This window comes from Gymnoscopelus microlampas, assembly GCF_963454915.1.
Source record: "Gymnoscopelus microlampas genome assembly, chromosome: 11".
In the NCBI taxonomy this organism is placed as follows: domain Eukaryota; kingdom Metazoa; phylum Chordata; class Actinopteri; order Myctophiformes; family Myctophidae; genus Gymnoscopelus; species Gymnoscopelus microlampas.
In genome coordinates, this window is record NC_139948.1 from 9,697,516 (window position 1) to 9,723,544 (window position 26,029).

A 26,029-nucleotide genomic window follows, 5' to 3' on the forward strand; every position below is an offset into this window, starting at 1 on the left:
TGCCTAAAATTCGTATAGGAAGATAATGTTTATCTGGGTACTGTCAGTGTCTTTTCCTGTGGGAGACCTCACCTTTGTGGCTCTGGGAGAATTGCTGTCCAGAACCGTTCCACTTCCACTTTTCTGGAAATGGAAAACGAAATGACCCAATGGCTCCACTGCAGTTTTAGCAACACGCTCTCCTTAATACCTTTTTATTGGTTCAATATGTATAAAACGTGTCGCATCACGACACATTGTGAGCTTGTAGATGGGCTACTTTTGCTACTTTTGTGTGACACTGTATAACGAAGTGGGGCATTAATTGACAAAAACAAAACTAAACATTAAAAAGTTGAAAGCAACGATATGAAATGTAGAGATTGTAGCTTTACGGTCAGCAAACAAAAGAAAGACAACACACCAACTAGTTTAGTTTCATTTATAGTCCATTGCACAGTGAGGAGAGCTGCCTCGTCACGTCACACTGCTGGACAGACAACAGGTCCAGCAGTGTGTTCAAACTGTTTCAACTGCTTATGATCAATTTTATACACCGTTGTACGACAAAAGTAAGAATCAGGCTTTAACAAGAAGCAACGGTGCATTGAGACAGTGGTTTTCAAACGTTTATGTGCCCAAGGCACACCAGTGGGCAAGTCGAAATCTCAAAGGCAGACCTGGATTTTAAAAAATTGCAGATCTACAAGCTCACAATGCAGACCGCGTTGTGAGCTTACAGATCGTCTATTTTTGCTACTAAAATAATTTGAATTATTTGCCAATGATGACGTGACATAACAACATAATAGGTTAAAGAATCTGCCTCTGTATTGGGAAATGAGTTCACACAAAGTACTGATATAGTAATTAAAAGAGTTCATAACATTTTGTATACTGTAATATTACAATAATAGTGTGTGGTTGTCACTAAATCCAAGGCACACCTAATCTTGTCTCACGCCACACTAGTGTAGCCTCGCGTAGCCAGACTATATCACTGCGTGTGCAATTTTTTTTTGCACTTGCAGATTCGTCTGGTCCCAGGCTAACACTAGTGTACCTTGGCACACCGTTTGAGAATCACTGTATTAAAGTCATACTGTGTAACTTTTTCAATTAAACAAAAGTTGTTTTTGATATCTTTCACTGGTATATGTTTTTCACAATAACCATTCCACATCAATGTCAAATGCCAAAATGACAAAGGCAGCCGAAAATGAACCGAAAATGAATTTCATTTAGGTTATTTTAAAGTCAATACATGCCTTGACTGGTACTTCCGTGGCTTTGTTTTGAACTGAATTCTGGGAAACGCAGTTCTAACAGACCACAGGCAGACCAGAGGCGTCGCCAAAAAGACTACCAAAATGAAAGTCACACAGTAGGACTTTAAGATACCAAACACGATGCTTTGTATTCACATACATGGAACAGGTGCAACCATTCACAGAGAGCAGGATTCCAGTATGACCATAGAATCATCAAATTAAAAAATATTCCACAATGTGACCGATTTCTATAAATACATTTCCAGGTTATTCCCCCCCACATATAGATATCTTATGAAGCTCACAGGTGATTGAAGCTACAATCCGTTACTTATTTGTTTAAAGGGTTTGTAAGTGTTGTGTTTTTGTCACAAAATTCCAAATGTAAACCTCTATTCTGATAGTAATCATTGCAATGGAGTCTCTCCAGCTCTTCAGTAAACAGAAAATACATTTTCTGGTCAGGGATACCAATTTTATCCAATCAGGAGAGAGAACCCCACAAGGATAATTTATCAGCTTAACTTTTTTACTGTTCAGGTTTTCACTAGTTTCTCCTGCATGATTAATCTCTCCTGATTGGTATCCTGAGCTGCAGAGATGGGGAAACCCCTGTTACAAGCACTCAATAGCAATGATTTCTATCGGAACATAGAGCTATTTGATATTTATTTGAGCACTTGAACCACAGCGTCCCTATTCTGGGGCAAAACATCTGTCGAAAAAAGATACCAGCTCACAACGCGACGCGTTGTGAGCTTGTAGATCGGCTATTTTCAGCAAAGAGATGTTGAAGGAAAACATCTGCTGTGTTTAATAAGAAATATCAGAAATATCCACCCCCTCGAACCAATCTGTATAGTAGAGTATGTTAATACTAATGGATATAAATCTTACAGATTGTGGCTTCAATTCAGCGCTATTATACTTAAATGCCTGCGTCTGTGTGTGTGTGTGTGTGTGTGTGTGTGTGTGCGTGCGTGTGTGGGCGTGCGTGCGTTTACGGAGACGAGAGAAAGCGAGAAGGACAGCGGTAGGTGAACGTGGATATATTATACAGATGTGACTGAAATGAACTTATTGTTTTCTTTTTATTGCATGTGGCGTCGCGGCCGCCTTACGGTTTGTCTCTTTTTTTTTTAAACACAGCAGCAACAGGACCAAAGCACATTTACACTGTAGTTTTGATTTACCTATTATGACACATTTTGTTTTGCAAGGGTTTTCTTTCTTTTTTTTGTCTTCAGGTTGCCATTCGTGTGTTTGTTTGTTTTTTTGTTTTTTTGTGCGTCATTTGCGCCATCAGTCCACATACATGGGGGAGCTGGGAGAGGTGGGCATCTGGTCCAGGTGTCTGCACACGTAACTCGCCACGTCCACCGAGCGCTCCTCGTACATCTGGATGAACGGGTGTCTCTGGAGGGGAGGAGGAGACATGAGTCTGTGCGTTAACACTGGTAGGAATCAATCACATGGACGTATGCTTAATTATATCGTTAACAAGAGTTAAATAGCTCTATATTCAGGGTTACACATAACTTTTTAGGTCTAGTACTCAGAAGAGCACCTGGAGATGTGACTTGGTGCGCAACAAATAAATGGTCCCGTCCCGTTTTGTCAACGGGGGGGGGGGGGGGAGTCAGCACGGTGCCTACCGGACAGTTTTGTCAACGGAGGGGGGCGCGAGGAAAAAAAAAAAGAAAAGGACGCTCTGCTTGCAAATTCTGCCGATTTTCGCCGTTTTTTTTCCTCTCACCGTTTGGTGAAGCCCCCAAGGTTGGTGCCCTGTGCTGCGCTGCTTTTATCCGCCAGATTGGGACGTTCACGGCATATTAAGCACCATCACGGTGCGTTCATCATCGGTGACGAGTGCCTCTAACAGCCGCTGCTGGCTGCGTGCACGCAGCGAGGCAATGCGAGGCGATGCGAGACACGCACACAATGTCCTCTCCCCCTCCGCCTAATGGCTGTACATGGGGCCGACGCATGCTTTAGCGTGATTGTGTGAGTGTGGCTTCAGGAAGTAAATTCCTAGTCTCGATCTCCAGGCTTTTATTTTTTAGTTTTGCTAAAAAAGAAAAGCTTGGAAATTCCTGTCCCAGCTGTTGGTACGCGAAGGCGCCTCGTGTCGTCTGATGTGGTGCGCATTTTTTATTTTGGGTGCGCATGCGCACCTGCGCAACAGTTATGTGCACCCCTGTCTATATTCCCATAGTTTTGATTGCTATACAAAGTGTTTGTTCAGTAAAAGGGGTCTCCCTGTCTCTCCTGCTCTTTCATCAATAGAATATTTTCAGGTGGGTTACAAATTCCATCCAATCTGGAGAGAGAACCCCAGAAAGATAATGTGCGTGTTACAGTTCCAATTTTGTCTGTTCATGTGTTTATCCTGTATCTTGTATGTGTTCTCCCTCCCTCCATTAAGACATTGGTATCCTGACCTGATTAATATTATTATCATTATTTTCAGATTGGGATACCTATTTGCTATAGCAATGATTGCAATCAGAATATAGAGCTTTAACTTTTTAATAATAAACTTTTTGTTTTAACCAAGAAATATCACCGTTATCTAATCTGTATGTATGTTACTAATAGCTAGTAGGCCTACATCTGCAGTGGTCTGATTGCTGCTTTAAAGACCTCTAATATGCATACAGTGTCCTATCCTGTGTCTTTTTCTTTTATCGGGGTAACCCTGGTTCATATCACAATAAATAGTCTTGGAAAACAATGGAAAATGTATTATTTGATCTAGTGATTTTGCATGCCATGATAATGGAAATGGTTGAACTCACCAGCAGCTCTTTGTACTTTGGCCTTTTTGAATCATCCTTTGTAAGGCTTGAAAAAGAAGGAAAGAATGAATTAATAATAAAACTCCTAAAGAGGATTATTGTCATTCAAGACAATACCGTTTTTATCCACCAGGGGGCACCAACTTGTAGAGCAAACTTGAGTTTGTTCTGTGTCAGGGAAATACTGTCAGCTACAATCAGCTTTCTCAACCACTTAAACCGAATATTCTTAGTTGACCGGGGTCCCCAAGGGCTCCATACTCGGTACCCCTCCTTTTCCACCACTACATCGACATTCACTGGAAAGAGCGGATCTACAAGCTCACAACGCATCGCAATGCATTGTGAGCTTGTGGATCTGCTATTTTGTTTTGTATATTGAGTTCGAGTGGTTGAACTGATTTTGATTTGATTTTGTTATACTATGAGTGGGGACCCCCTGGAACCCCCAAAAGGACCCACTTTGAGAACCTCTGGTACGTATAGCATTTTCAGTACAATGTCATCATAGATGAATAGTAAAATATTCTTCTCACCACACGTTGACGAAGTTGATGAATTTGGGAGAGAAGCGCCTCTCGTCAGAGTTACTGAGCTGTGGAGGGTCTCCCTTCACCACCTGGGTCAACTGGTCGAACACACTGTTCCACTTCGGGTAGGGAAACCGCCCGGTGGCCAGCTCATACTGAGAAACACGCACACGCGCACGCGCACGCGCACACACACGCACACACACACACACACACACACACACACACACACACACGCATACGCACACAATACAATTTCAAAAGATTTTCATTTTTTAAAATGTTGAATTTTTAACAGCATTTAGAATCTCAGAAACCTTTAAGAAACAGCGAAAATAGCAGATCTACAAGCTCACAACACGTCGCATTACGCGCGTTGTGAGCCTGACCAACAGTGTGTGTGAGTGTGCGAGGCGTGGTGTATATATCGTCTCTGTCTGGTGGAAACCTCACATGTCCAAAACGGTTACTTTTCAGGATTCAAATTCGAAAGCAGCAAAAGTAGCAGATCTACAAGCTCAAAACGAGCTTGAGTTTCGAGCTCGCAGATCTGCTACTTTTGATGCTTTTGTGTGATGCTGTAGTATGATCAAGGGCGTTAATTTACGAAAAAAACATAGATTATGACTCTAGGTGGACGGATAGAGGAGGAAGGAACAGATTGTTAATGGATTGTTCACATATAGAAAGACACAGAGGGGGGGGGGGGGGGCTCCGACTCACCAATGTGATGCCCAAACTCCACACGTCAGAGCGAACATCATAGCCTTGCCTGGATGCACTGGGGTCTATTCTCTCTGGCTGAAGGACCATGAAGACAGAGAAGGGGATAAAAGGATGGGTTCATTAAAAACAAACACACGACAAAAAAAAAACATTTCTGTAATTTTAAGATTTCTTTGCCTATTAAAAGATAGCAGATCTACAAGCTCATAGCGGCACCGCACTATGAACTTGTAGATCTGCTATATATCGTTTTTAAATGGCTGGATAATCGAAAATACTCAGTGCCCTGTCCTAATTACATCCTGCTGTCAAGTCCACAACAGAACATTGTCTCTTTCTAGCTATACGCCCTACTGAAAATACCAGACCACTTCCATACCTCTGGGCATGTTTACACCTGCCCAGTTTATGCTAACATGATGCCTTTGGATTGTGAGCTGCATGTTTACACCTGCATAGTTTACGTCAACATGATGCCTTTGGATAGTGAGCTTGGACACGAATTCCAGGTTGCAGGTCTCAAGCCTGATTCATACAAGCTCACAACGCATGGCAATGCAAAACATTGTGAGCTTGTAGTTTGGCTGGTTTTGCTATGGGGTGGCGCTAGGGCTGTCACGATCACAAATTTAAGTTGACGATGAATTATCACTCAAATAATTGCAATTAACGATTTAATTGTGTTTCTGTCGTTGAAAATGTATGGAACATTATGAATAAAAACGACATTTCTGTTTGGCTTTTAGCTTTCGTAAACAAAAGTTGCACAGGGCACATATGACAAATAACACATATTGAATTACTTTATACTTAAAAATAAACATTAATAGTGGAAATAGCCGATCCATAAGCTCCAAACGAGTCTCTTTGAGTCTCCTACCGGAAATACACCCGGTCATCTAATTATTGGCTCAGGAATGCGTAAAAAAAAAAATCTCCATCAATTCAAGGCTTATGGGGTGTGTAATTGATAGAAAATAATTATTTTTTTCCTTTAATTACAAAATCGGGAGGGAAAAAAAGGGTTGTAAGTAATAGGCTACTCTAAATTTATACATGAAAATTACAAAATAAAATCTTCTATTTTAGGCGCCGGAAAAACTATAAATCAAGCATCATCCGGACTGGTGCATGGCTTTGCACGCCTTATTACCTGAGCCAAATACCTTTGCCCAGAACCTAGCGACGTGCCCAATTCTCCGATATTATTATATTGCATTGATGAGCGCTACACTTATTGTGTCATTCAACAGAATAAGACAATAGATGGGTTCAAAGAGGCTGTTGGTGACGTCAGCATAATCCTGTGTGTGTGTGTGTGTGTGTGTGTGTGTGTGTGTGTGTGTGTGTGTGTGTGTGTGTGTGTGTGTGTGTGTGTGTGTGTGTGTGTGTGTGTGTGCTTGTGCGTGTGCGTGTGCGAGCGAGTGAGCCAGGCCCACGGTGCAGAGTGGAGGGGAGCACCTCTCTCTGGGTTACTCACAAGCCTGAATTAGACGATGATGTCACCCCAGGCAATGTGGGACAAGATGCTGCTACTGCAGCACTGACGCGCCTCTGCGCTACAGTGGCTACGACACACTACACACACACACACACACACACACACACACACACACACACACACACACACACACACACACACACACACACACACACACACACACACACACACACACACACACACACACACACACACACACGCTGCACACCTGCAAGGCCTGACAACTAGCCCATAGTCTACATCAGAGAAGCTCAAAAATGTCAAAGACCCCCAGTTTTGGATATGCATTTACCATTTCACACGGTATATTCTGGGACCCTGATCTATATAGTGAAATCCTTGGTGTTCATCTAACTCTGAGAGTGTGCTCATGCACAGTGCATCCATTCGGTTGCATGTGCACGCTCTCAGAGTTACAGAGCTGTGAGGGTAGATTTGGTGCCTAACTATCAATCATTTACCCCTTGGAACACCCACTTTGAGAACCAATGGTAAATGGTAAAATCCAAAGCGCTTTACATAGATTGTGCATTATATTCACCCATTCGCAGACACACACGTTCATATACCAATGGTGGAGGAAACCATGCAACCTGCTCATCGGGAGCAATTAGGGGTTCAGTGTCTTGCTCAAGGACACTTCGACACTAACTCTGGGGGAGCCCGGGATCGACCTGGGAACATCGCGGTTGCCACCCGGCCGCTCTACCGGCCACTCTACCCCTGAGCCACTGCCGCCCTCAGATATAATGAGTATATGTATATGGGTATATGTCAAGTACAGCGACGGCTTACATCTAAAACTGTCAGCGAGGGTACTGCCGCTGTATGAGACACTATTTAGACAGCTTCAACAGCCAAGACAGCCAAGACAGCCATGTCTAGGAGTCCACACGCAACACACGCTCAATTCATGTTACAACTGAAGAACACAGTATTGAAGAGTTACTTAAGTGCTGTATGGGGTGGCGACATTCACATAATATCTTCGTGTGTGAGCCAAATATGATAATGTTTTTCTTTTTACGTCAGATATTTCTGAGAGAGAGAGAGTGTGTGTGTGTGTGTGTGTGTGTGTGTGTGTGTGTGTGTGTGTGTGTGTGTGTGTGTGTGTGTGTGTGTGTGTGTGTGTGTGTGTGTGTGTGTGTGTGTGTAGTAATCGGTTGGCGGGATGAACAGGCCGCCGACTGGAAACAGGAAACCGGAGACGTGCGGTTCCTCAGATTCCTGGGCTGTGAGCTCACGGCCACAGGGAGGTCCTCCAAGACTCCATTCTGACACAGACATGAATGAATGAAATGCTCCACCTCACCCACCCCCCACCCAACCCTGGCCTTTCAGAGAGCGCGTGGTGGAGGTGTGCCTCTACGTCCCTGATAGCCGCCTCGCCAAATTTAGAATGGAAACTGTGGTCGTAGTGGAGTGGGGGGGCTTCCCAACTCACATCAATATAACCCCCCCCCCCCTGCAAAAAATAAACTCCAGTGACGATGGCACAGTAGTATCAATGTTGCCAGATTTTGCGAGAGAAATAAGCAACCAGGTCTATGAAGACAAGCCCAAAAGAAGCGACTAATAGGCCACTTTAAACCTATATACATCGGCTACCGTATTTGAAAATAGCCGATGCGATGCGACGCGTTGTGAGCTTGTAGATCTGCTTTAGTTGTTTTAATCTTAAAACAAAAGGGACAAAATGTGGAATATTTTTGAAACCTTTTACAACACAAATCTGGTACGGGGCACAAAATATTTTCAGATGGGGCGTCCGCGGACAAATACATATTCATTTGGGGGTCCTTGACATGAAAATGTTTGAGAACCACTGGTTTAAACAACATTTAGGAAGCAAGCCCAAATAAGCAACTACACTTTAAAAACAAGCCCAAAAAAACTCTACCATCAATATTTACAAGCGACTCGCTGACGCTTATAATGGTAAATGGTGCATTTATATAACGCTTTTATCCAAAGCGCTTTACATTGATTATGCCATTCACCCATTCACACACACACATTCATACACCGATGGCGGAGGAAACCATGCAAGACACCAACCTGCTCATCGGGAGCAATTAGGGGTTCCGCGTCTTGCTCAAGGACACTTCGACACTAACTCTGGGGGAGCGCCCCAGCCGGGATCAAACTGGGAACCTTGCGGTTTCCAGTTCACTCTACCCGGCCACTCTACCCCTGAGCCACTGCCGCCCCCAAAATAATAAGCAGACATGGCAACACTGGGTAGTATGTATGTCACAATGTCACATGCACATACTGGCGCTGTGGAAGTGTCCTCTGTTGTACAGACGCGCTCATAAACGTGATTGAGACATTAAAACAGACGCGCTCATAAACGTGATTAAGACATTAAAACAGACGCTCTCATAAACGTGCGATTGAGACATCGAAGAGTGCTATAAACATGATTGAGACATCCTACCGACGCTCTCATAAATGTGGCGATTGAGACATCGAACATAAAAAACGCAATGGTTTCCTTCACCCGCGGAATTCAATTCCAGTTGACAGTCAGTGCCTCGTTCTGTGCCGTCCAGTGAAACTCAGGGCGGTCGCAGATTTCGGAGCCCTACATGCGCCATGCATGCAGTGCACCCCCCCGCCCCCAACAATATGACATAAATAAATAGAAAATTAAAAAAAAACACTTACAGCCATGTATGGTCTGCACCCTGCGTCCCTGGTTTTGGCAATGGAGTCTACCAGCTGACCGCTGATGCCAAAATCACAGAGCTTAATATTGCCATTCCTGTCCAGGAGAATGTTGGATGGCTTAATATCTGGGGGGAGAGATGGAACAATTTGCTACAAACCTAGAGGCAAACAGCATGTAGATTTGACAGGGATGCGGTATAAAACTGTATCTCAAATCCCACTATTTGACTTATATAGCCTATAGCATTATGAATAAATTTTTCACGCAGCCCTTAACACATTTAAGACCGGGAACGCATCTGTGTCATTTTAGATTTATTTTGCTATTTTAGAAAAATCGTGAAAAAACTTTGAATATATATATATTTTAAAGCAAACATTTTTAACTCAAATCTTTGCTTCTGGGGGGTCCTTGGAAAAACATATTTTGAGATGGGGGCCCACGGCCAAATATATATCATTTTGGGAGTCCTTGACATGAAAAACGTTTGAGGACCACTAATATTATAGCAACATATCTTTTTACAAAAAACTGTTTGACATTTGTAGAATCCCCAGAAGCAAAGAATTAAGTCAAAATGTTCGCTTTAAGAAATATATATTCAAAGATTTGCACACATTTTTTTGTTGTTTTTTTTTTCAAAAACATAGCAGATCTACAAGCTCATAGCGTGGCTATGAGCTTGTATATTTGCTATTTTTGAATAGCCAAAGAAATCCCAAATGACAGATATGCGTTGCCGGTCTTAATGGGTTAACCACAGCGTTATGTTTCATTATAGTAACGATCAACGATATTGCAGCGCAAGTAATGCACTAGCCCCTTTGGTTACGCTAGCTAGCGCCACTATACTGGGCAAGTCATAATAGGCGAACATTTGGCAAAAATAGGCGAATATTCACAGAAATTAGTTGGTCTACGAGCTCAGATGGCACATTGTGAGCTTGGAGATCATCTATTTTTCGGCGAAGAGATTTTGTGCAGAGGGGAAAATGGAGGGGGTAAAGTATAGACCCCCGGGGGACACCGGTCAACAAACTATATAAGTTGGTTAAGAAGCAATTGTATCTTACCTCTGTGTATAATTTTCAAGCTTTCTTTTAAGTGGTTTAGTGCTTTCACAGTCTGCAAGGAAACACACAAGCCTTAGTTTGACAAAGGAATAGTTTGAGTACTTAGATATTTTGTAAATTTAAAGATAGATGTATATACTGCACACACACACACACACACACACACACACACACACACACACACACACACACACACACACACACACACACACACACACACACACACACACACACACACACACACACACACACAGACACACACACACACACACACACACACACACACACACACACACACACACACACACACTTAAAACACTTAACTTACAGCTAAAGTTATTTTGCCTAATATTTCTTCTGGAATCACATCATCTAATGAGCAATATACATATTTGTAGAATTTGTCAAACGAGGTAGACATAAGTTCCATACATATCCAACAGTCCCCCTGAAAGAAAGACAAAGAAAAGGTTAAGGAACAAACATTGTCAATGTCAACCAAAACATTGAATCTTAATTCATAGTCCATCGGGTCAAGGTGTCACTTACGGATCATAAACTAGAAACCGATGGTAGATGGTAATGTGTTTAACCGAGGACTCAAATGATGGTTGAAATCAAATCAACTGTGCTCACATGAATAGTTTCTTCACAAGTACATTTTCAGATTTTGATGTTGTTAATTATACTATTCTTTCTTTTTTTTAAACTTGATTGGGTTTATCGTATCGAGACTATCTCTCCACCTCATACATATGAAATATGTTGGGTGGAGAGATAGTCTCTTCACTCTGAGAACAAAGGTTACAACGTAACCGAACGTTATTCTATTTAGAAAAGCCTCCTGTGGACAGGCGTTGAAAATGAGCACTCGTGCTGTAACACTTTAAACAAAGCATCTGGTTTGTCCAAAGTGATTGTGATGTCCATGGCAAATAAAATAAACATAACAAAATAAACATAACATAACATAACATAAAATGTTCTTCTGTTTGGCAAGCGACATTGTCATTCTACAAAGTGCAAATTAGAGATTTGGATCCAAACAACGTGTTGATCTGCTATTTGAAGATCTGCCATTTTTTTCCAGAATGTTCTCTAGGATTCAAGTTGTTAATGGATATTCTATGTTAAGTACAGCAACGCGATAATGATCCGTTTGAGACGAGGCGTTTCTCACCTCTCTGAAGAGAGCTCCATAAAACTGGACGATGTAGGGACAGTCATTGCATCTCATCACCACGTCCAGGTCCATCAGCAGCTGCTTCTGCTCTTTCTCGTCAACCGTTGATCGAATTCTCTGTGAATCAGAATCGACTTCATTGTTACATCACAGGTTTGCAGGTGTAAAACAGAGGGTGGAATTTGTTTTTTTGTTCCATCGTTTTTGTTATTTCCATAAAAAGGGAAGAAGAGGGGGGCAGGAGAGAAGGATCAATAAAAAACACACGTACAGTATCTACATATATCCACATAGTATATCTATCTGATGCGGTAAGTACCTGAGGTTAAACATAAGGTGCATGAGCATAGCAGCAGATATACTGTATGATACTGTATGGAGGTTAGTTAAGGTGCAAGAATAATTATCAGCGCGTTGTACATGTGATTAAGGTGCAGAGTATCAGCGTGTGTTAGGTTCGACCCCATAGTTGTGGAGCAAACATCTCCACCAACTCTGTGAGCGAAAAACGTCACCAAATAATGCTTCTCAAGATCTCTGCAGCTGTAAAGTACATAACATGCATATGCTGTCTAAAGAGCATTAACCACATGAACGCTAGCATCCCTCCTATTTTAACTTTTAGCCAATCTACAAGCTCACAATGGATCGGCTTGTAGATGGGATATTGTAGATCGACGGTTTTCGGCAAAGAGATTTTGTGTCAAGGAAAAAAGGAGCGTACCAATTGTAGAGCCCTGGGAGACCCCAGATATAAGTGATTAAACACAATAAAGACATGTAAACCATGGAAATGCATTGTGCAACTATGGAAAGTCGTCGCTGTGGGATGGAAACCTTGTATGCGTTGTAACTGTTACTTTTAAGGAAATGAAAAAAGAAACCGCTCCACTGGATCCAATGTAGTTATTTAGTCACAAGCTTGAATACTTTCCCCAGGTTAAAAATGTATAAAACGACTTTTGTTATGTCATTAACATGTCGCATTGCAACGCGTTGTGTGCTTGTCTTCGCTACTTTTATGCGACACTGTCACGCGCCAAAGTAACACATTTGTTTTTGACTTCACATAAAAAGAGGAAATACAAGGTTTCTGCCTGACAGTGACACTCTGCTACACCAGTGAAGAACACCATGATCACCTTGACAGCCATGATCTGGTTGGATGGCTTGTGCACCATCTTGTTGACAGAGCCGTACGCCCCTCGTCCGATCTCGCCTAAGTCTTTGAGATCCTCGGCCGTGAAGTCACAATGCTGCTCCGCCGAGATCTTCAGCTTCCCTGACGACTCGATACTGTGCGTCCTCATCCTCTCTCTGCCGAAAAGACAGAACACAAGTGTGAGCGTGGGGAGAGAGGGCTACACATCAAAATATAAATATTATTAACCACATTCAGGCGTCCCTATTTTGGCCACGTCATTATCTGGGCGGGGAACGGGAAGTGTCAAAGACTTTGGCCATGTCATTGTCCAATGTTTCCAAACCTTTTCAAACTTTTGTCAAAAATTTGATCGGCTATTTTAATTTAGTCTTTAGTTTTTTTAAGCCATTTCACAAATAAGTAGGTAATTAAGTAAGTAAGTAGGTACTTAGGGAGGTTTGGGATCAGTTTTCAGCCCAATCCAAACTCCAAAATAAAAGAAATAATAAAAGTTTTAAAAAGTTACATTCAAAAAAGCATAAAACATATCGTCTCTGTCGGGTGGAAATTGGGTCGGGTGTATCCAAAACTGTTACTTTTTAGGATTCAAATAAAAAAAAACTTCAAAAGTAGCAGATCTACAAGCTCGAAGATCTGCTACTTTTGATGCTTTTGTGTGACGCTGTAGTGTGATCAAGTAGGGCGTTCATTTACGAACAAAAACACAAAATGGAAAAATATGAAGATAAGAGGTTTCTGCCCGACAACAACGATATACAGTATGTGAACAGATATTCTGGGATTTACTTCCTTAGTCTACTGGCAGCATGCAGAATAAATGTGGCTCTGAAATATTAACCCATTTAAACCGGGAACGCATCTGTGTAACCACTTAAACCATTAGCAGATCACAACCTCATAGCGCGGCACAGAGTGCCGTGCTGCGGGCTTGTAGATCTGCTATTTTTTTTAAATCTTGAACATTTGTGCAACTCTTTGAATAGATATATAGTTTTTGATATAACATTTTTAACTCAAATCTTTGCTTCTGGGGGTCCCTGGAACAACATATTTTGATGGGGATCGGCGGCCAAAAACATAATTTTGGGTGGTCCTTGACATGAAAAGGTTTGAGCACCACATATATAGCAACAATAGTTTTTCAGAAAAAATGTAGACATTTGACAGTTACAAATGTTCACTTTAAAAATGTTTATAATCACAGATTTTCACAAATCTTCACGATTTTTCAAAAATAGCAGATATGCAAGCTCATAGCGCAGTATGAGCTTGTATATCTGCTATTTTTGAATGGCCAAAGAAATAAAAAATGACAGAGATGCGTTCCCGGATTGAATGGGTTAACCACTTTCAACCTGGCGGTGTCCCTACTTTTGGCATGTCATTATAGGGGGAAATTGTCAAAGAAATTTGTGAAAATAGCAGATCTACTATATATTTTGTTGTACCATGACATATATTGGATTTGAAGTGTTGTCATTTATGTTTTTTTCTTTAAAAATAAGTGTTAAATAGCTATATATTCTGTAATTTGTATGAAGTGTTTGTTCAGTAACAGGGGTCTCCCCGTCTCTCCAACTCTTTAGTAAACGGAAAATAAATTTTCAGGTCGGGATTACATATAATCCCGACCTATAAAATCCAAGCAGAAGAGAGAACTCATACATGATGGTACAGGTCAGGATCAACAAGAAAATGCAGGTGAAGAAGTAAAATAAATAAATAAGCAGACAAAATTGGAACACTACAACATTTAAACTGATAAATGATCTTTGTGGAATTCTCTCTCCTGATTGAATGAAATTGGTATCTCGACCTGAAAATGTATTTTCCGTTTTACCAAAGAGCTGGAGAGAACAAACACTCTATAGCAATGATTACCATCAGCTTATAGTTTTAATTATTTTGCAAAAAAACAACAACAGAAAAACATTTTAAAACAAAGAACATCACTTACACCAACTTCAAGTGGTTAATTTATAGACAAACAACACTGATCATGTGCATAAAGTAATTATAAAAAAGATGACACCCTGATGAGAAAAACAGTATCACAAGTCACTCAAAAGAGGAGCACCCCACACACCCAAGTTCATGTCACGACCATGTCTGACGATCGGCCTGGCGCTTTGTACTTACATGTGAGGGTTCTGGAACGGTGGCCCCGCTGTATTCAGCATAAATCGAGACGTGGATTTGATCGGAGGGTTGGCGAAGTTTAACTTCAGAGCTTTGCGTTTACCTGGTTGTAAATAAAAGTAAGCATAATCACCATTTGATTTAGAAACGTGGGTTCAACAAGATAAAACAGATGAATTCAAGACTGAATGATGTCAGATTATTACAAACAAAAACACAAAACGCAGAATGAGAAACCAATATAACGTTGCTGTCGGGCAGAAACCTTGTATGTCCATATTTAAACTTTTTATGTTTTTTTTGTAAATGAATATCCTATTTCGTCATATAAGTGTGGCGCACAGTAGTAGTGAAAATAGCGATCTATAAGCTCACAACCGCTGTGAGCTTGTAGATCGGCTATTTTCACAATTTAAAAATGTTATTAAATAATAATAATAATAATAATAAAAAGTAAAGGTTTTGGACATACAAGGTTTCCACCTCGCAATGAGCAGATTGAATACATTTCTTTAAATGTATTCGAATGTGTAAAGATCATGCTTTTTCTAGAACAACGGGACAATAAACAGTAATCATTTTCGGGACATTTTTACCAAAGACAATTTGAATGAGCTGAATTAAATCATCCAAATCATAAGACACTAGGTTATCCATACCCTGAAGAAGACTATACTGTCGAAACGTTGGTTGTAATAAATCTGTATGGCTACGAGCTGTGCGGACTCCTCCTTGACTTTAACAGTTATTTCTACCATGGTCAGCACCTCCTCAATACCGGTGTGCGCTTCTTATTCTGTTTTAGCCTGACTACAGTAGGTTATCCATTAACATAATGGCCCATTGTCCTCAACAAGGCTATTGATTAAATTGGGAAGAGGGATAATGAAGGAAAAACGACTGACATATTTCCAATTCACAGTGTCATACTGTAGACACGGTAAGATAACCATGTTAAGCCATTATTGTGTCATTGACAGAAACTTTGACTGAAATGTACGTGTAAATGACACATTATAGTCACACATACAGCCTATATTCTGAGTACAGGAAAATGTGTATAATGTCTTGCAAGAAGATTACTTGCAGATAGCCTAACCAAATGAACCCATATTAACCCTGGCATCACTACACTTACACTGCATATTCTGATCTCACACTTGTAAGTCACTCTGGATAAGAGCAGCTGCTAAATGACAAAATTGTAATTGTCCCTATTTTGGAATTTCTATCAAAATGTTTTTTTCCCCTTTAGTCTATCTAATCTGCAAACTTGCAATACAACACATTGTGAGCTTGTAGATTGGCTGTATAGGGCTGAAGTGGTTAATTCTTCATGTGATAGCCCTATAAATACTCACCATATTTCAGAAAGTTGACAATGCAATTGTCTGACATTATAGGCCTTTTGTCACAGCAGCCATGTTGAAATAGTTGTGTACTGTTATTTCCTTCACAGTTGTTAATTAAGATTCTGTTACATTCAGGTCAAGCACACATGGTGGCTCACTGGAAAGACCCTGTTACATTAAATGGAGCAGAGTTTTAATTAGTACCATTGGTAATACCTGTGATGTAAATAACAGCACATTACATTATTTAAGTTAATATGGCTGCTGTGAAAAAGGTCTATTGTCTACCTCTGAATCCTAGTACAGACTGTGGAATTTGTATTTTCAAAAGCAAATATATGACAAGTACAAGTAGCATGCGTATAGGATGGATCCCACAACTGTGCATGCGTTCACGCTGCAATTCCCAAGCCCATGGGGTCTACAGGCGCACTCAAGGAAGACACCAACAAATATGTGACGAAGACATGCTTCCCAAGGCCAAACACTTTGATTTCACCTTGAAAAGAAAGGAAGCATCCTGCACTAGCTAGCCTAGCACCACCCAAAATACCACAAGAATGTGTATCCTCAAGATTCCATTGGACTTAAGTGAGAGATACAGTTAGAAACGAAACCTTTGGAGTATGTATGTGTCCGTGTCTCAACAAGCAAGAGCTATGCTCAAGTGCAAGTCATGCCAAGAGAGCCACTTAGGTGTGTGTGTGTGTGTGTGTGTGTGTGTGTGTGTGTGTGTGCGTGTGTGTGTGTGTGTGTGTGTGTGTGTGTGTGTGTGTGTGTGTGTGTGTGTGTGTGTGTGTGTGTGTGTGTGTGGGCTGAAACAAATGCAAATTGGTTGAACAAGACTTTGACCACACCAGGGACTACATTTTTAGCTTGTTAGTACCACACTAAAGATATGAGACAGAGCTTTCATTACAGTTTGATAGGAACTACAGTCAATGCAGTGGTTCCCGAACAGTGTTCTGTGACACAAGTGCAGGGGTGCCTTGGGAGACAACCACACATTATAGAGTACAGAAGTCCTGGCGTCACTCGTTCATCCCCTGGGTCGTAAAGTAATTTCGCTATGGAGAATAACATTGGGTCATCTTAGAATCGTCTCATATAAGAATGGTGGTCCAAAAATAAACAAACTGTCTCTGCGATATTGTCAGGGAGGTGGCTCTGTATCGTTAACGATAGTCAGTCACTCATATTTGATACAGTCTGTTTCTGGCAAAAATGTAACTAATTCGGTGGAAGTAACATTAGCGTTTTCTCACCGTCAGTTGATGCTTCATATGCATATGAGTCAAATCGCCGGGATCATTGTTTATTTTTGGAACACAGTTCATATTTGACGCGATACTAAAGACGTCTATGGGAATTCAGAATGGGGGGGAGGGGGAACCGCGACCCAGGTAGGATGCGTAAATTACGTCAGACTTCGGTACTCTATTACTGCAATACAACTATACAAAAGGTTATGATTTTGTTTTTATTTACTATATCAATACTTTGTGCTCACTTATTTCCCAATACAGAGAAAAATTCTATACCCTGAAAATATGTATTTTAACCACTTCCAACCTGGTGTCCATATGTTGGTCACGTCATTATAGAATTGTATTTATTTTTATTCTTTTGACAAATTCTCCAAAAATAGCTAGAATAACCAATCCACAAGCTCATCCACCACAACTTTATAGGTATTCAAATCAACGAGTGGGCGATGCCAGCTGAGGCTGCTCACCAGGTGTGAATCTTTGTGCCCAGGTGCCAATAGCCTGATCCCAATACTCACATTTCTGCATCCTTGGCTCCTCCGTCCTCCAGGATGGCGGCGTTACAGTGAAATTGGTGACCTGCCAAAATGTGTGACCATCTTGTGGACTTCACATAAAACACACTGAGGCCTTGCAATGTGCAGCCAAATACCGCTAGGTTTAAACTCTCTTAATTAACAAACAGCAGTGATGTACGTTCGGCCATTGACGTTATGCGAAGTCCACAAGATGGTCACATATTTCGGTCATCAATAGGCTCTATGCACAGCAGCCATTTTGGAAGGAAATTGGGCCTCTTCCTTATTTCCTTCACATGTGTTACCAATGATACTAATGAAGGCTCTGTTCCATTCTGGTCAGGGTGCTGATATTGTGCATGCTGGCTCACTGGAAACACTACATTTTGGTTCCCAAATGGCCCCTTACGGTGGGTGTGTAACTCTGAGAGTGTACAAATGGAGCCAAATGCACCCTTACGGGTCCATTTGGTTCCATTTGTACACTCTCAAAGTTATGGGGGTCCTTGAAAATAAGACATTTGACAACCACTGTGCTACATTAAATGGAACAGAGTATAATTTGTATTATTGGTAACACCTGTGAAGGATGTAAGGAAGGGGCCCAATTAATTCTCAATATGTCTGCTTAGAGCTTAGAGCGTATTTCACAATAACACTGTCATGCTGGAGGATGGAGGACAGAGGAGGCGAGGAGAATTTGAGTATTGGGATCTGGCCAATAGAAGCTCTAAAAGCCTTTAGGCTGGTGCCGATAAGGATCCATAACAGAAACAGTGGAGGACCCCGCCTGTGTTTGCCTTAGCCCAACAGTGGTAGACTGCTGGCTTTACTGAGGCAAACATTAGTTTAAATGTTGAGGGACATTTTTGGGACACGGAAAACATCTCTTTGAGTGTGTCATTTTTAACCCTAAAGGCGGTTACACACCGGCGAATATACGCAAAATTCGGACTCGTTCCGAATAATTAAAAGACGCTTTTTCGCTTCGCTTTTTCGCTCCATGTAAGCTTGCATTGACTTAATAAGGTTTTGTAAAAATTTGTATTATTCGCATGAAAAAAGTCGCCCCGGTGTGTAAGGACCTTAACGCCGGAAATAGTAGATCTACAAGCTCAGTTGTGAGCTATTTTCGGTGCACGACTCCGCTCACAAGTATAAATCTCGCACGCACGCACGCACGCACGCACGCACGCACGCACGCACGCACGCACACACACACACACACACACACACACACACACACACACACACACACACACACACACACACACACACACACACACACACACACACACACACACACACACACACACACACACACACACACAGCTTTATGATTTGATTAATGAGCACATTTAACTTATACGCAAAGAAAAATACTATAAAAACGTTTGATACATAGAATTTTTTTTCTTAACTTGTGGGGTTGTAGATTGGCTATTTTTGCTCATTTCTGAAACATCGGCTGGATAGCTGCCGATACCGATGTCGTCCAAAAAGTCAAATAATGGCCGATACCGGCCAATATGGGCCAAACTGACATATCGGGCTCTAGTTATGTAGTTATGTTATTAGCTAGCGGCACACGCCTACTAGGATCTGGTGACTGTTGGCTTGGATTAGTGGAGAACAACAGGACAGATCCCTCATACCAGACTGTGTCAGACGGAAGCAAAGGGGTTGAGAACTGTTGGTGTTGTAGGAAACACACGTTTGGCTTACTTGGGGGAGCTCCAGACAGGTTAATCTGAAAGCCTAGAGGTGAAAAGACAGTTTGTTGTTTTGAATTTTCCATTTCAACAACACCTTACGCTCACAACACATGGCATCAAGCTTGTCAATTTTCACTATCTTTGAAACAGGGCGTAAGTGATTATTTCATTCTCTTTTGGATCTCGAGCTGAAAAGGTTTGGGAACCCCTGTCTTAAAGGATCAAAATGCTTCTTTTTTTTTTTTTTGCTTTGACTGTCCCCATAGGGCCCCACATTTGAAACCAAACGAAAAGACTGTATTATCGGACAGAGTCCCTTCCTTGAGTTCTCAGTTCCACCTCTCAACAACCGGATCAAAAGGAATTTTGATTAGAATTTAATGTACTCCAGAGTTCCAAGGGATGTCCATTTCACACTATGAGCCGAAAGATAACAGCTCCACTTGAAGGTCAACCTCCAACTTGGCCATTGGGTAGGTAAACACTTCTACGGCGAGTGACCAATCACAGAAATCGGCCTTGCATCAGTGAGCTGGGAAACATACCAACGCATTCCAACACGGTGTGAAAATGCATTTGCCCGACTGGAATGCATTTGCATGCAAACACACATGAAACTACAAAAGCAAAATGGAATACAGCAATATAGCAACTGTCTTTGTATGTGACAAATGTAACAGATATAAGAGTGAAAGACAGTCTGTGAGTAAACTAGGGATGGGCAATATGGATATATGGCAATATCTTTGACCGAATACCTTGATATTGATATTGTGACAATAATATAATATATATGACATCAATTTTCCTTTTAATTTCTCAGAAAATTCTATTTCAGACTGAAAATAGCAATCTTCTATTTTAGCTTTTTTTAATTATTATTAAAAGTATAAAATAAGGCTAACGTAAGGCTAAGAAAAGACCATATCACTGCCATATCACGACAGTATGATATCCAAAATTCCAGACGATATTTTGTCTCATATCACGATATTGATCAAAGTATTGTTATATTTCCCAGGCCTAGAGTACACAAAGAACAAAAACAAAATCAAATGGGGATCTGGAAATGAATCTGCATTAAAAGGGTGAAAATATAACCGATAAACATTACATGTCAATACATTTGTTTGGGAGGGAGGCTCACCGTCATTTGGCATCGAGTCGAGAGTTAGGTATCGTTAGCATAAAGGTAAGGGGGAGAACAAGTTGTCAAGGAAATGTCGAAAGAAAAAAAATACCAACACAGCAAAGTGAAAGTGTAATATCACACAAAACGCTGGTTAGGAGCGATGCAGGACACTGTTATTCCTGATTTACACTACAGCAGTGGTTTTCAACCTTTTTCATTTAACTCTGAGAGTGTACAAATGGAACCAAATGGACCCGTTAACTCAGAGTTACAGACACATAATGGTCAATTTGGTTCCTAACTATTAATTTGGCTGGGGACCCGCTGGAACCCAAGGACCACGGGTGGTCCCCGGACCACTGGTTGAGAACCACTGCACTACAGTATGCCGTACGACGTCGCTTGCCGAAAACAGCAAAGAACTACAACCTCCCTAGTGTTTTTGACAAGCGACAGCGTCGTACCATCGAGTATATAAACTAAGCATTAGAGATCACTGCAGTTACATCTCTTGGCTCACAGAGTTGCCGACAGATTCAGCTGCGGAGCTCTGAATCTGTCTTGAGAGATTACTTGGCTCATAACCACTGGGTCAAAAAAGGTACCTAAGCAGAAGTTGACATGACGCGGACTCACTTTATTTATTGATGATACCATGATAGGAATGTGACAAACCACAACAAAACAGGCATAGTGTTGCTGATCATAGTGACTGTGCAATTTAATGGTGTACAGACATGTTGCCTTAAAGGTAAAGTCTTTTTTTGTTTGTTTGTTGTTAAAAAAAATGTTTAAAAGCTCTATATTCAGATAGCAATCATTGCTTAAGTATTTCTATCCATCTCTTTAGTTAACAGAAAACATATTTTCAGGTCAGGATACCAATTGTCTCCAATCAAGAGAGAAAACTCATAACGTATAGCGTGAAATTGTAAGTGATGAAACAAAAGCTGGGCAGACAAGCAAACACTAACATTTAAGCTGATAAATGATCTTCGTGGGGTTCTCTCCCCTGAGTGCATTAAACTTCTATCCCAAACTAAAAACATATTGTCTCTTTAGAGCTGGAGAGACAGGGAAGCCCCCCTGTTACTGAACCAACACCCTGTAGTATTTACTTTAAAACAAACAAACATAAAACATGTATTTTTCTTTCTTTTATTTTTTTTTTCTCAGAAAAACACATGACTTCAATCAAACCTTCAAATGCCGTTAGTGGATTTTGGTCAGTTGGAAAGACCTTCTTAGAATAATAACTGAAGATTCAAGATTGGCCAGAATGGTGAATAGAACCATCTGTGACAAATGCATCATCAAGTCTGTGTGGGTTTTTGGGGTGAGACCTGGGTCTGCAGGCTTACAACTATCCCATGTCTACCTGGGGCAGTAGGGCTGTCACAATTATTACATAATCGCCTAATCTCAATTATTTGAGACAATCGTCATAATCGTTTCCATGTTGAAAAATGTTCATAAATATTCAAACGTTTTCCAAAAGTAGTGGAAATAGCAGATCTACAAGCTTACAACATGTGTTGTATGCCTGTACAAGCTATTTCTGCAATTTTACATTTTCTTGAAAGTATATAATTAAATGTGTCAGTAAATTCTTTGTATATTTCATTTATTTGTCATATCTGCGTCATTGGTCATATCTGCCCTGTGGAATTTGTGATTATGAAGCCAAAAAAACAAACAAAAATGTAAAGTTGTGTTCATGTGTTCCAATGATTGATGCCAAAAACACAATTAAATTGTTAATCGCAATTTTGTGTGTGACAATTAATCGTGTGACTTAAATGTGTAATCGTGACAGCCCTACTGTCACGATTACAAAAATGAAGTTGACGATTAATTGTCGTACAAATAATCGCGAATAACGATTTAATTGTGTTTCTGGCATTGAACATTGGAACACATGAATTTTCATGCTTCGTAATCAAAAATTGCACAGATAACTTAAATATACAAAGATATTACTGACATATGTAATAATTGTATACTTAAAAAAAAGATTTAAATAGCGGAAATAACTGATCCACAAGTGCAATTAGGCGATTGTATTATAATTGTGACAGGCCTATGTCTACCGTGACAACACAGTACTTTCCAGATCAGAAGTCAGATTTTTTTTTTAAAGCAGCAAATGTCACCACGGTCCTTTCATACCACAATAAAAGAAAACATGTCAGTCCGTCATGATAATAAAGTTTACAAATTCATCTTAAGCCTGATTTATACTTTATCATATCAGTGTCACGTGCCAAAAAATAGTCAATCTACAAGCTCACAATGCGTCAGAAAGGGCTATTTTTGGCATGGGACACTGTGGTACGACGCAGCATGAATTAGGCATGACTCTACTAAATCAATAAAGTGTGTAGCTACCTGTTTCGCTTTGACATCTCCAGCAGGTGTTGGATTCTGCAAGTTTGAAACGAGACAGTGTTTGTACAAAAGCAGAATTCTAGAAGAGGCATCGGTTTCACAGTGGTGGTAATGGGACATAAATCTTAAGGTACTTGTGTTGACAAGCCCCAAAGAGAATGCAGGCTCTGGCTTCATGTCCTTCCACAGATCCTAACTGGATAGTCAATGTTTCACATTCAGTAGTTCTCAAACAAGGAGTCAAGGACCCCCATATTTTGGATCAATATTTTTGGACAATAAGAGAAGATTTGTGTTGTTAGATCGGATTTCGTACAGCATTCTATATATATACTGTAGGTGGGGAGAAATCATTGGAGAGAGTGAAACATACAGTATAATCTGAATTGTCATTCTTATAAATTCTCTTCTAAATGAACTATGTTTTGCTGGGGACCCCCTGGAAACCCCTCAAGGACCCCCGGGGGTCCCAGGGGAGGCCCCGTTTTGAGAACCACTGCAATGTGGGTGAGGCAACGACAGTTCCGCCAAGAACAGCAGAGTATTATAATCATGCAATGTCAGGAATATTAATGATGAAGCTACTTTCCATGTTTTCACATCGTTCATTAAACAGACATGCAGGCAGATCATCAACTATATCTGAGCCCATATTAAAGACTGTATGTGGGCCAACCTAATGGCCACCAGCACTCAACATCACATTTTGTTTTGGGTCAGTGATTCTCCAGCCTTTTAATTTCAAGGACCCCCAGTTTAGTATGCATTAAGGCCACATGGACCCCCACCCCCATAACTCTGAGCGGGTACAAAATGGAACCAAATGGACCCGTAACCCATTTGGTTCCATTTTGTACCCGCTCAGAGTTACAGACCTGTAAGCGTCCCATTTGGTTCCTAACTATCAATCATTTAGCTGGGGGCCCCCTGGATCCCCTTCAAGGACACCTGGAGGGGGTCCCCGGACCCCACTGGTCTAGCTGTAATAACAGTGTAACATGTAGAGAAATGGCCCAAACAAGATGCATTTAAAACCCTAGAATCATAATCCAGAGAATGCTATTATTATGCTTCCACAGCGACACTGCAGATAAAAAAGCCTAGAAGAGTCGCTATAGCCGACACTGTAGGCTGTGTTGCCAGAGTTTGTGTGAGAAATAAGCAACCAGGTCTAGGAAAACGAGCCCAAAAGCAGCGACTAAATAGGCCAAACGAGCACTTTAAACCATAGGCGATTTGAAATGAGCAAATCTACAAGCTCACAACGCGTCGCGATGCGACGCGTTGTGAGCTTGTAGATCGGCTATTTTCAAAACATCTTGAAATAAAGGTGAATATTTTGAAGATGTTTTAAACATTCTAATTTCTAAACAACACAAATCTGGTACGGGGCTCTCTGGCACGAAACCTTTTCAGATGGGGGTTTAGGGTCGGGACTGGAGTCGGGACAAATACATATTCATTTGGGGGTCCTTGACATGAAAATATTTCAGAACCACAGGTTATAATAATAATATTGAAACATCGGAAACAAGCCCAAATAAGCAACTACATTTTAGAAACAAGCCCAAAAAAAAAACAATATTTACAAGCAACTTTACAGAAAAACAAGCCCAAAGTCGCTTATAATAAGCAGACATGGCAACGCCGACTGTTAGGCTCGCGATGCGACGTTAAGCGTCGGTTCTTTTCGGCCAGCGACACCCTTTAGTTGCGCGGCGGAGTATATCATGGGCTATATCGATATAACCTTCACTATAATGTAATCTGGGCTTAATGTGGATCCTTTACCCTGCATGTTGTTGGTCATGGTCGTGATCTGGGCTGTGGGTCCGCCGTTAGTACTGCTGTTGTTGTGGCTTGTGGATGATGATGATGATGACGACGGTGGTGACGGTGGTGATGACGATGATGAGTTGGTGATGGTGTAGGGAGGACCGCTGCTGCTGCTGCAGGGAGTCGCCATTGTTAGTGTGTTAGAATTCCATCAAGCAGAGCCAGACAGAGGGAGGGAGGGGAGAGAGAGAGAGAGAGGGAGGGAGGGAGAGAGAGAGATAGATAGAAAGAGAGATAGAGAGAGGCAGACAGACTGACAGACAGACAGAGAGGCTGCAATGCAGAAAGACAAGCAACAACCCACCTACTGCCAGTGGTGGAAAAAGTACTCAAATGTTTTACTTAAGTAAAAGTACCAATACTGCAATATAAAAAATACTCTGTTACAAGTAAAAGTCCAGAATTCAAAATGTACTTGAGTAAAAGTACAAAAGTACTGGCATCAAAATGTACTTAAAGTACCAAAAGTAAAAGTACTAAAATATTTGAAAATAGCAGATCTACAAGCTCACAACGCGTCGCTTCGCTATTTTCAAATAGCCTAGGTATAAAATAGCTAAAGTGGTTAAAGTATGTTTCATAATATCATAATTTACATCTGCAAAGTAACTAGTAACTAAAGTTTTCAAATAATTGTAGTGGAGTAAAAGTACAATATTTGCCTCTGAGATGTAGTGGAGTAGAAGTTAAAGTATTGGAAATTGGAAATACTCAAGTAAAGTACAAATACCTCAAAATTGTAAAAGTACAGTACTTGTACAGTACTTGAGTAAATGTACTT

At 40.9% G+C, this 26,029-nt stretch overlaps 1 protein-coding gene across 2 annotated transcripts; it reads right to left on the minus strand.

Moving 5' to 3' along the window:
- Nucleotides 1-407: 407 nt before the first annotated feature.
- Nucleotides 408-25,301, minus strand: map2k4a (mitogen-activated protein kinase kinase 4a). Of its 2 annotated transcripts, XM_084070994.1 has the most exons (13): nt 25,204-25,301; nt 23,413-23,448; nt 19,903-19,935; nt 15,040-15,142; nt 12,878-13,052; nt 11,733-11,852; nt 10,881-11,000; nt 10,553-10,604; nt 9,476-9,603; nt 5,302-5,379; nt 4,585-4,733; nt 4,049-4,094; nt 408-2,666 (listed from the first exon to the last, which is right to left on the minus strand). In XM_084070994.1, the coding sequence occupies exons 1-13, from the start codon at nt 25,220-25,222 to the stop codon at nt 2,553-2,555; spliced, it is 1,173 nt and encodes a 390-aa protein (XP_083927120.1). In that variant the 5' UTR covers nt 25,223-25,301; the 3' UTR covers nt 408-2,552. The 2 variants fall into 2 exon arrangements, with proteins under 2 accessions (XP_083927120.1, XP_083927121.1); XM_084070995.1 differs by lacking the exon at nt 19,903-19,935 and having other exon boundaries at nt 25,204-25,280.
- Between the last annotated feature and the right edge of the window lie 728 nt (nt 25,302-26,029).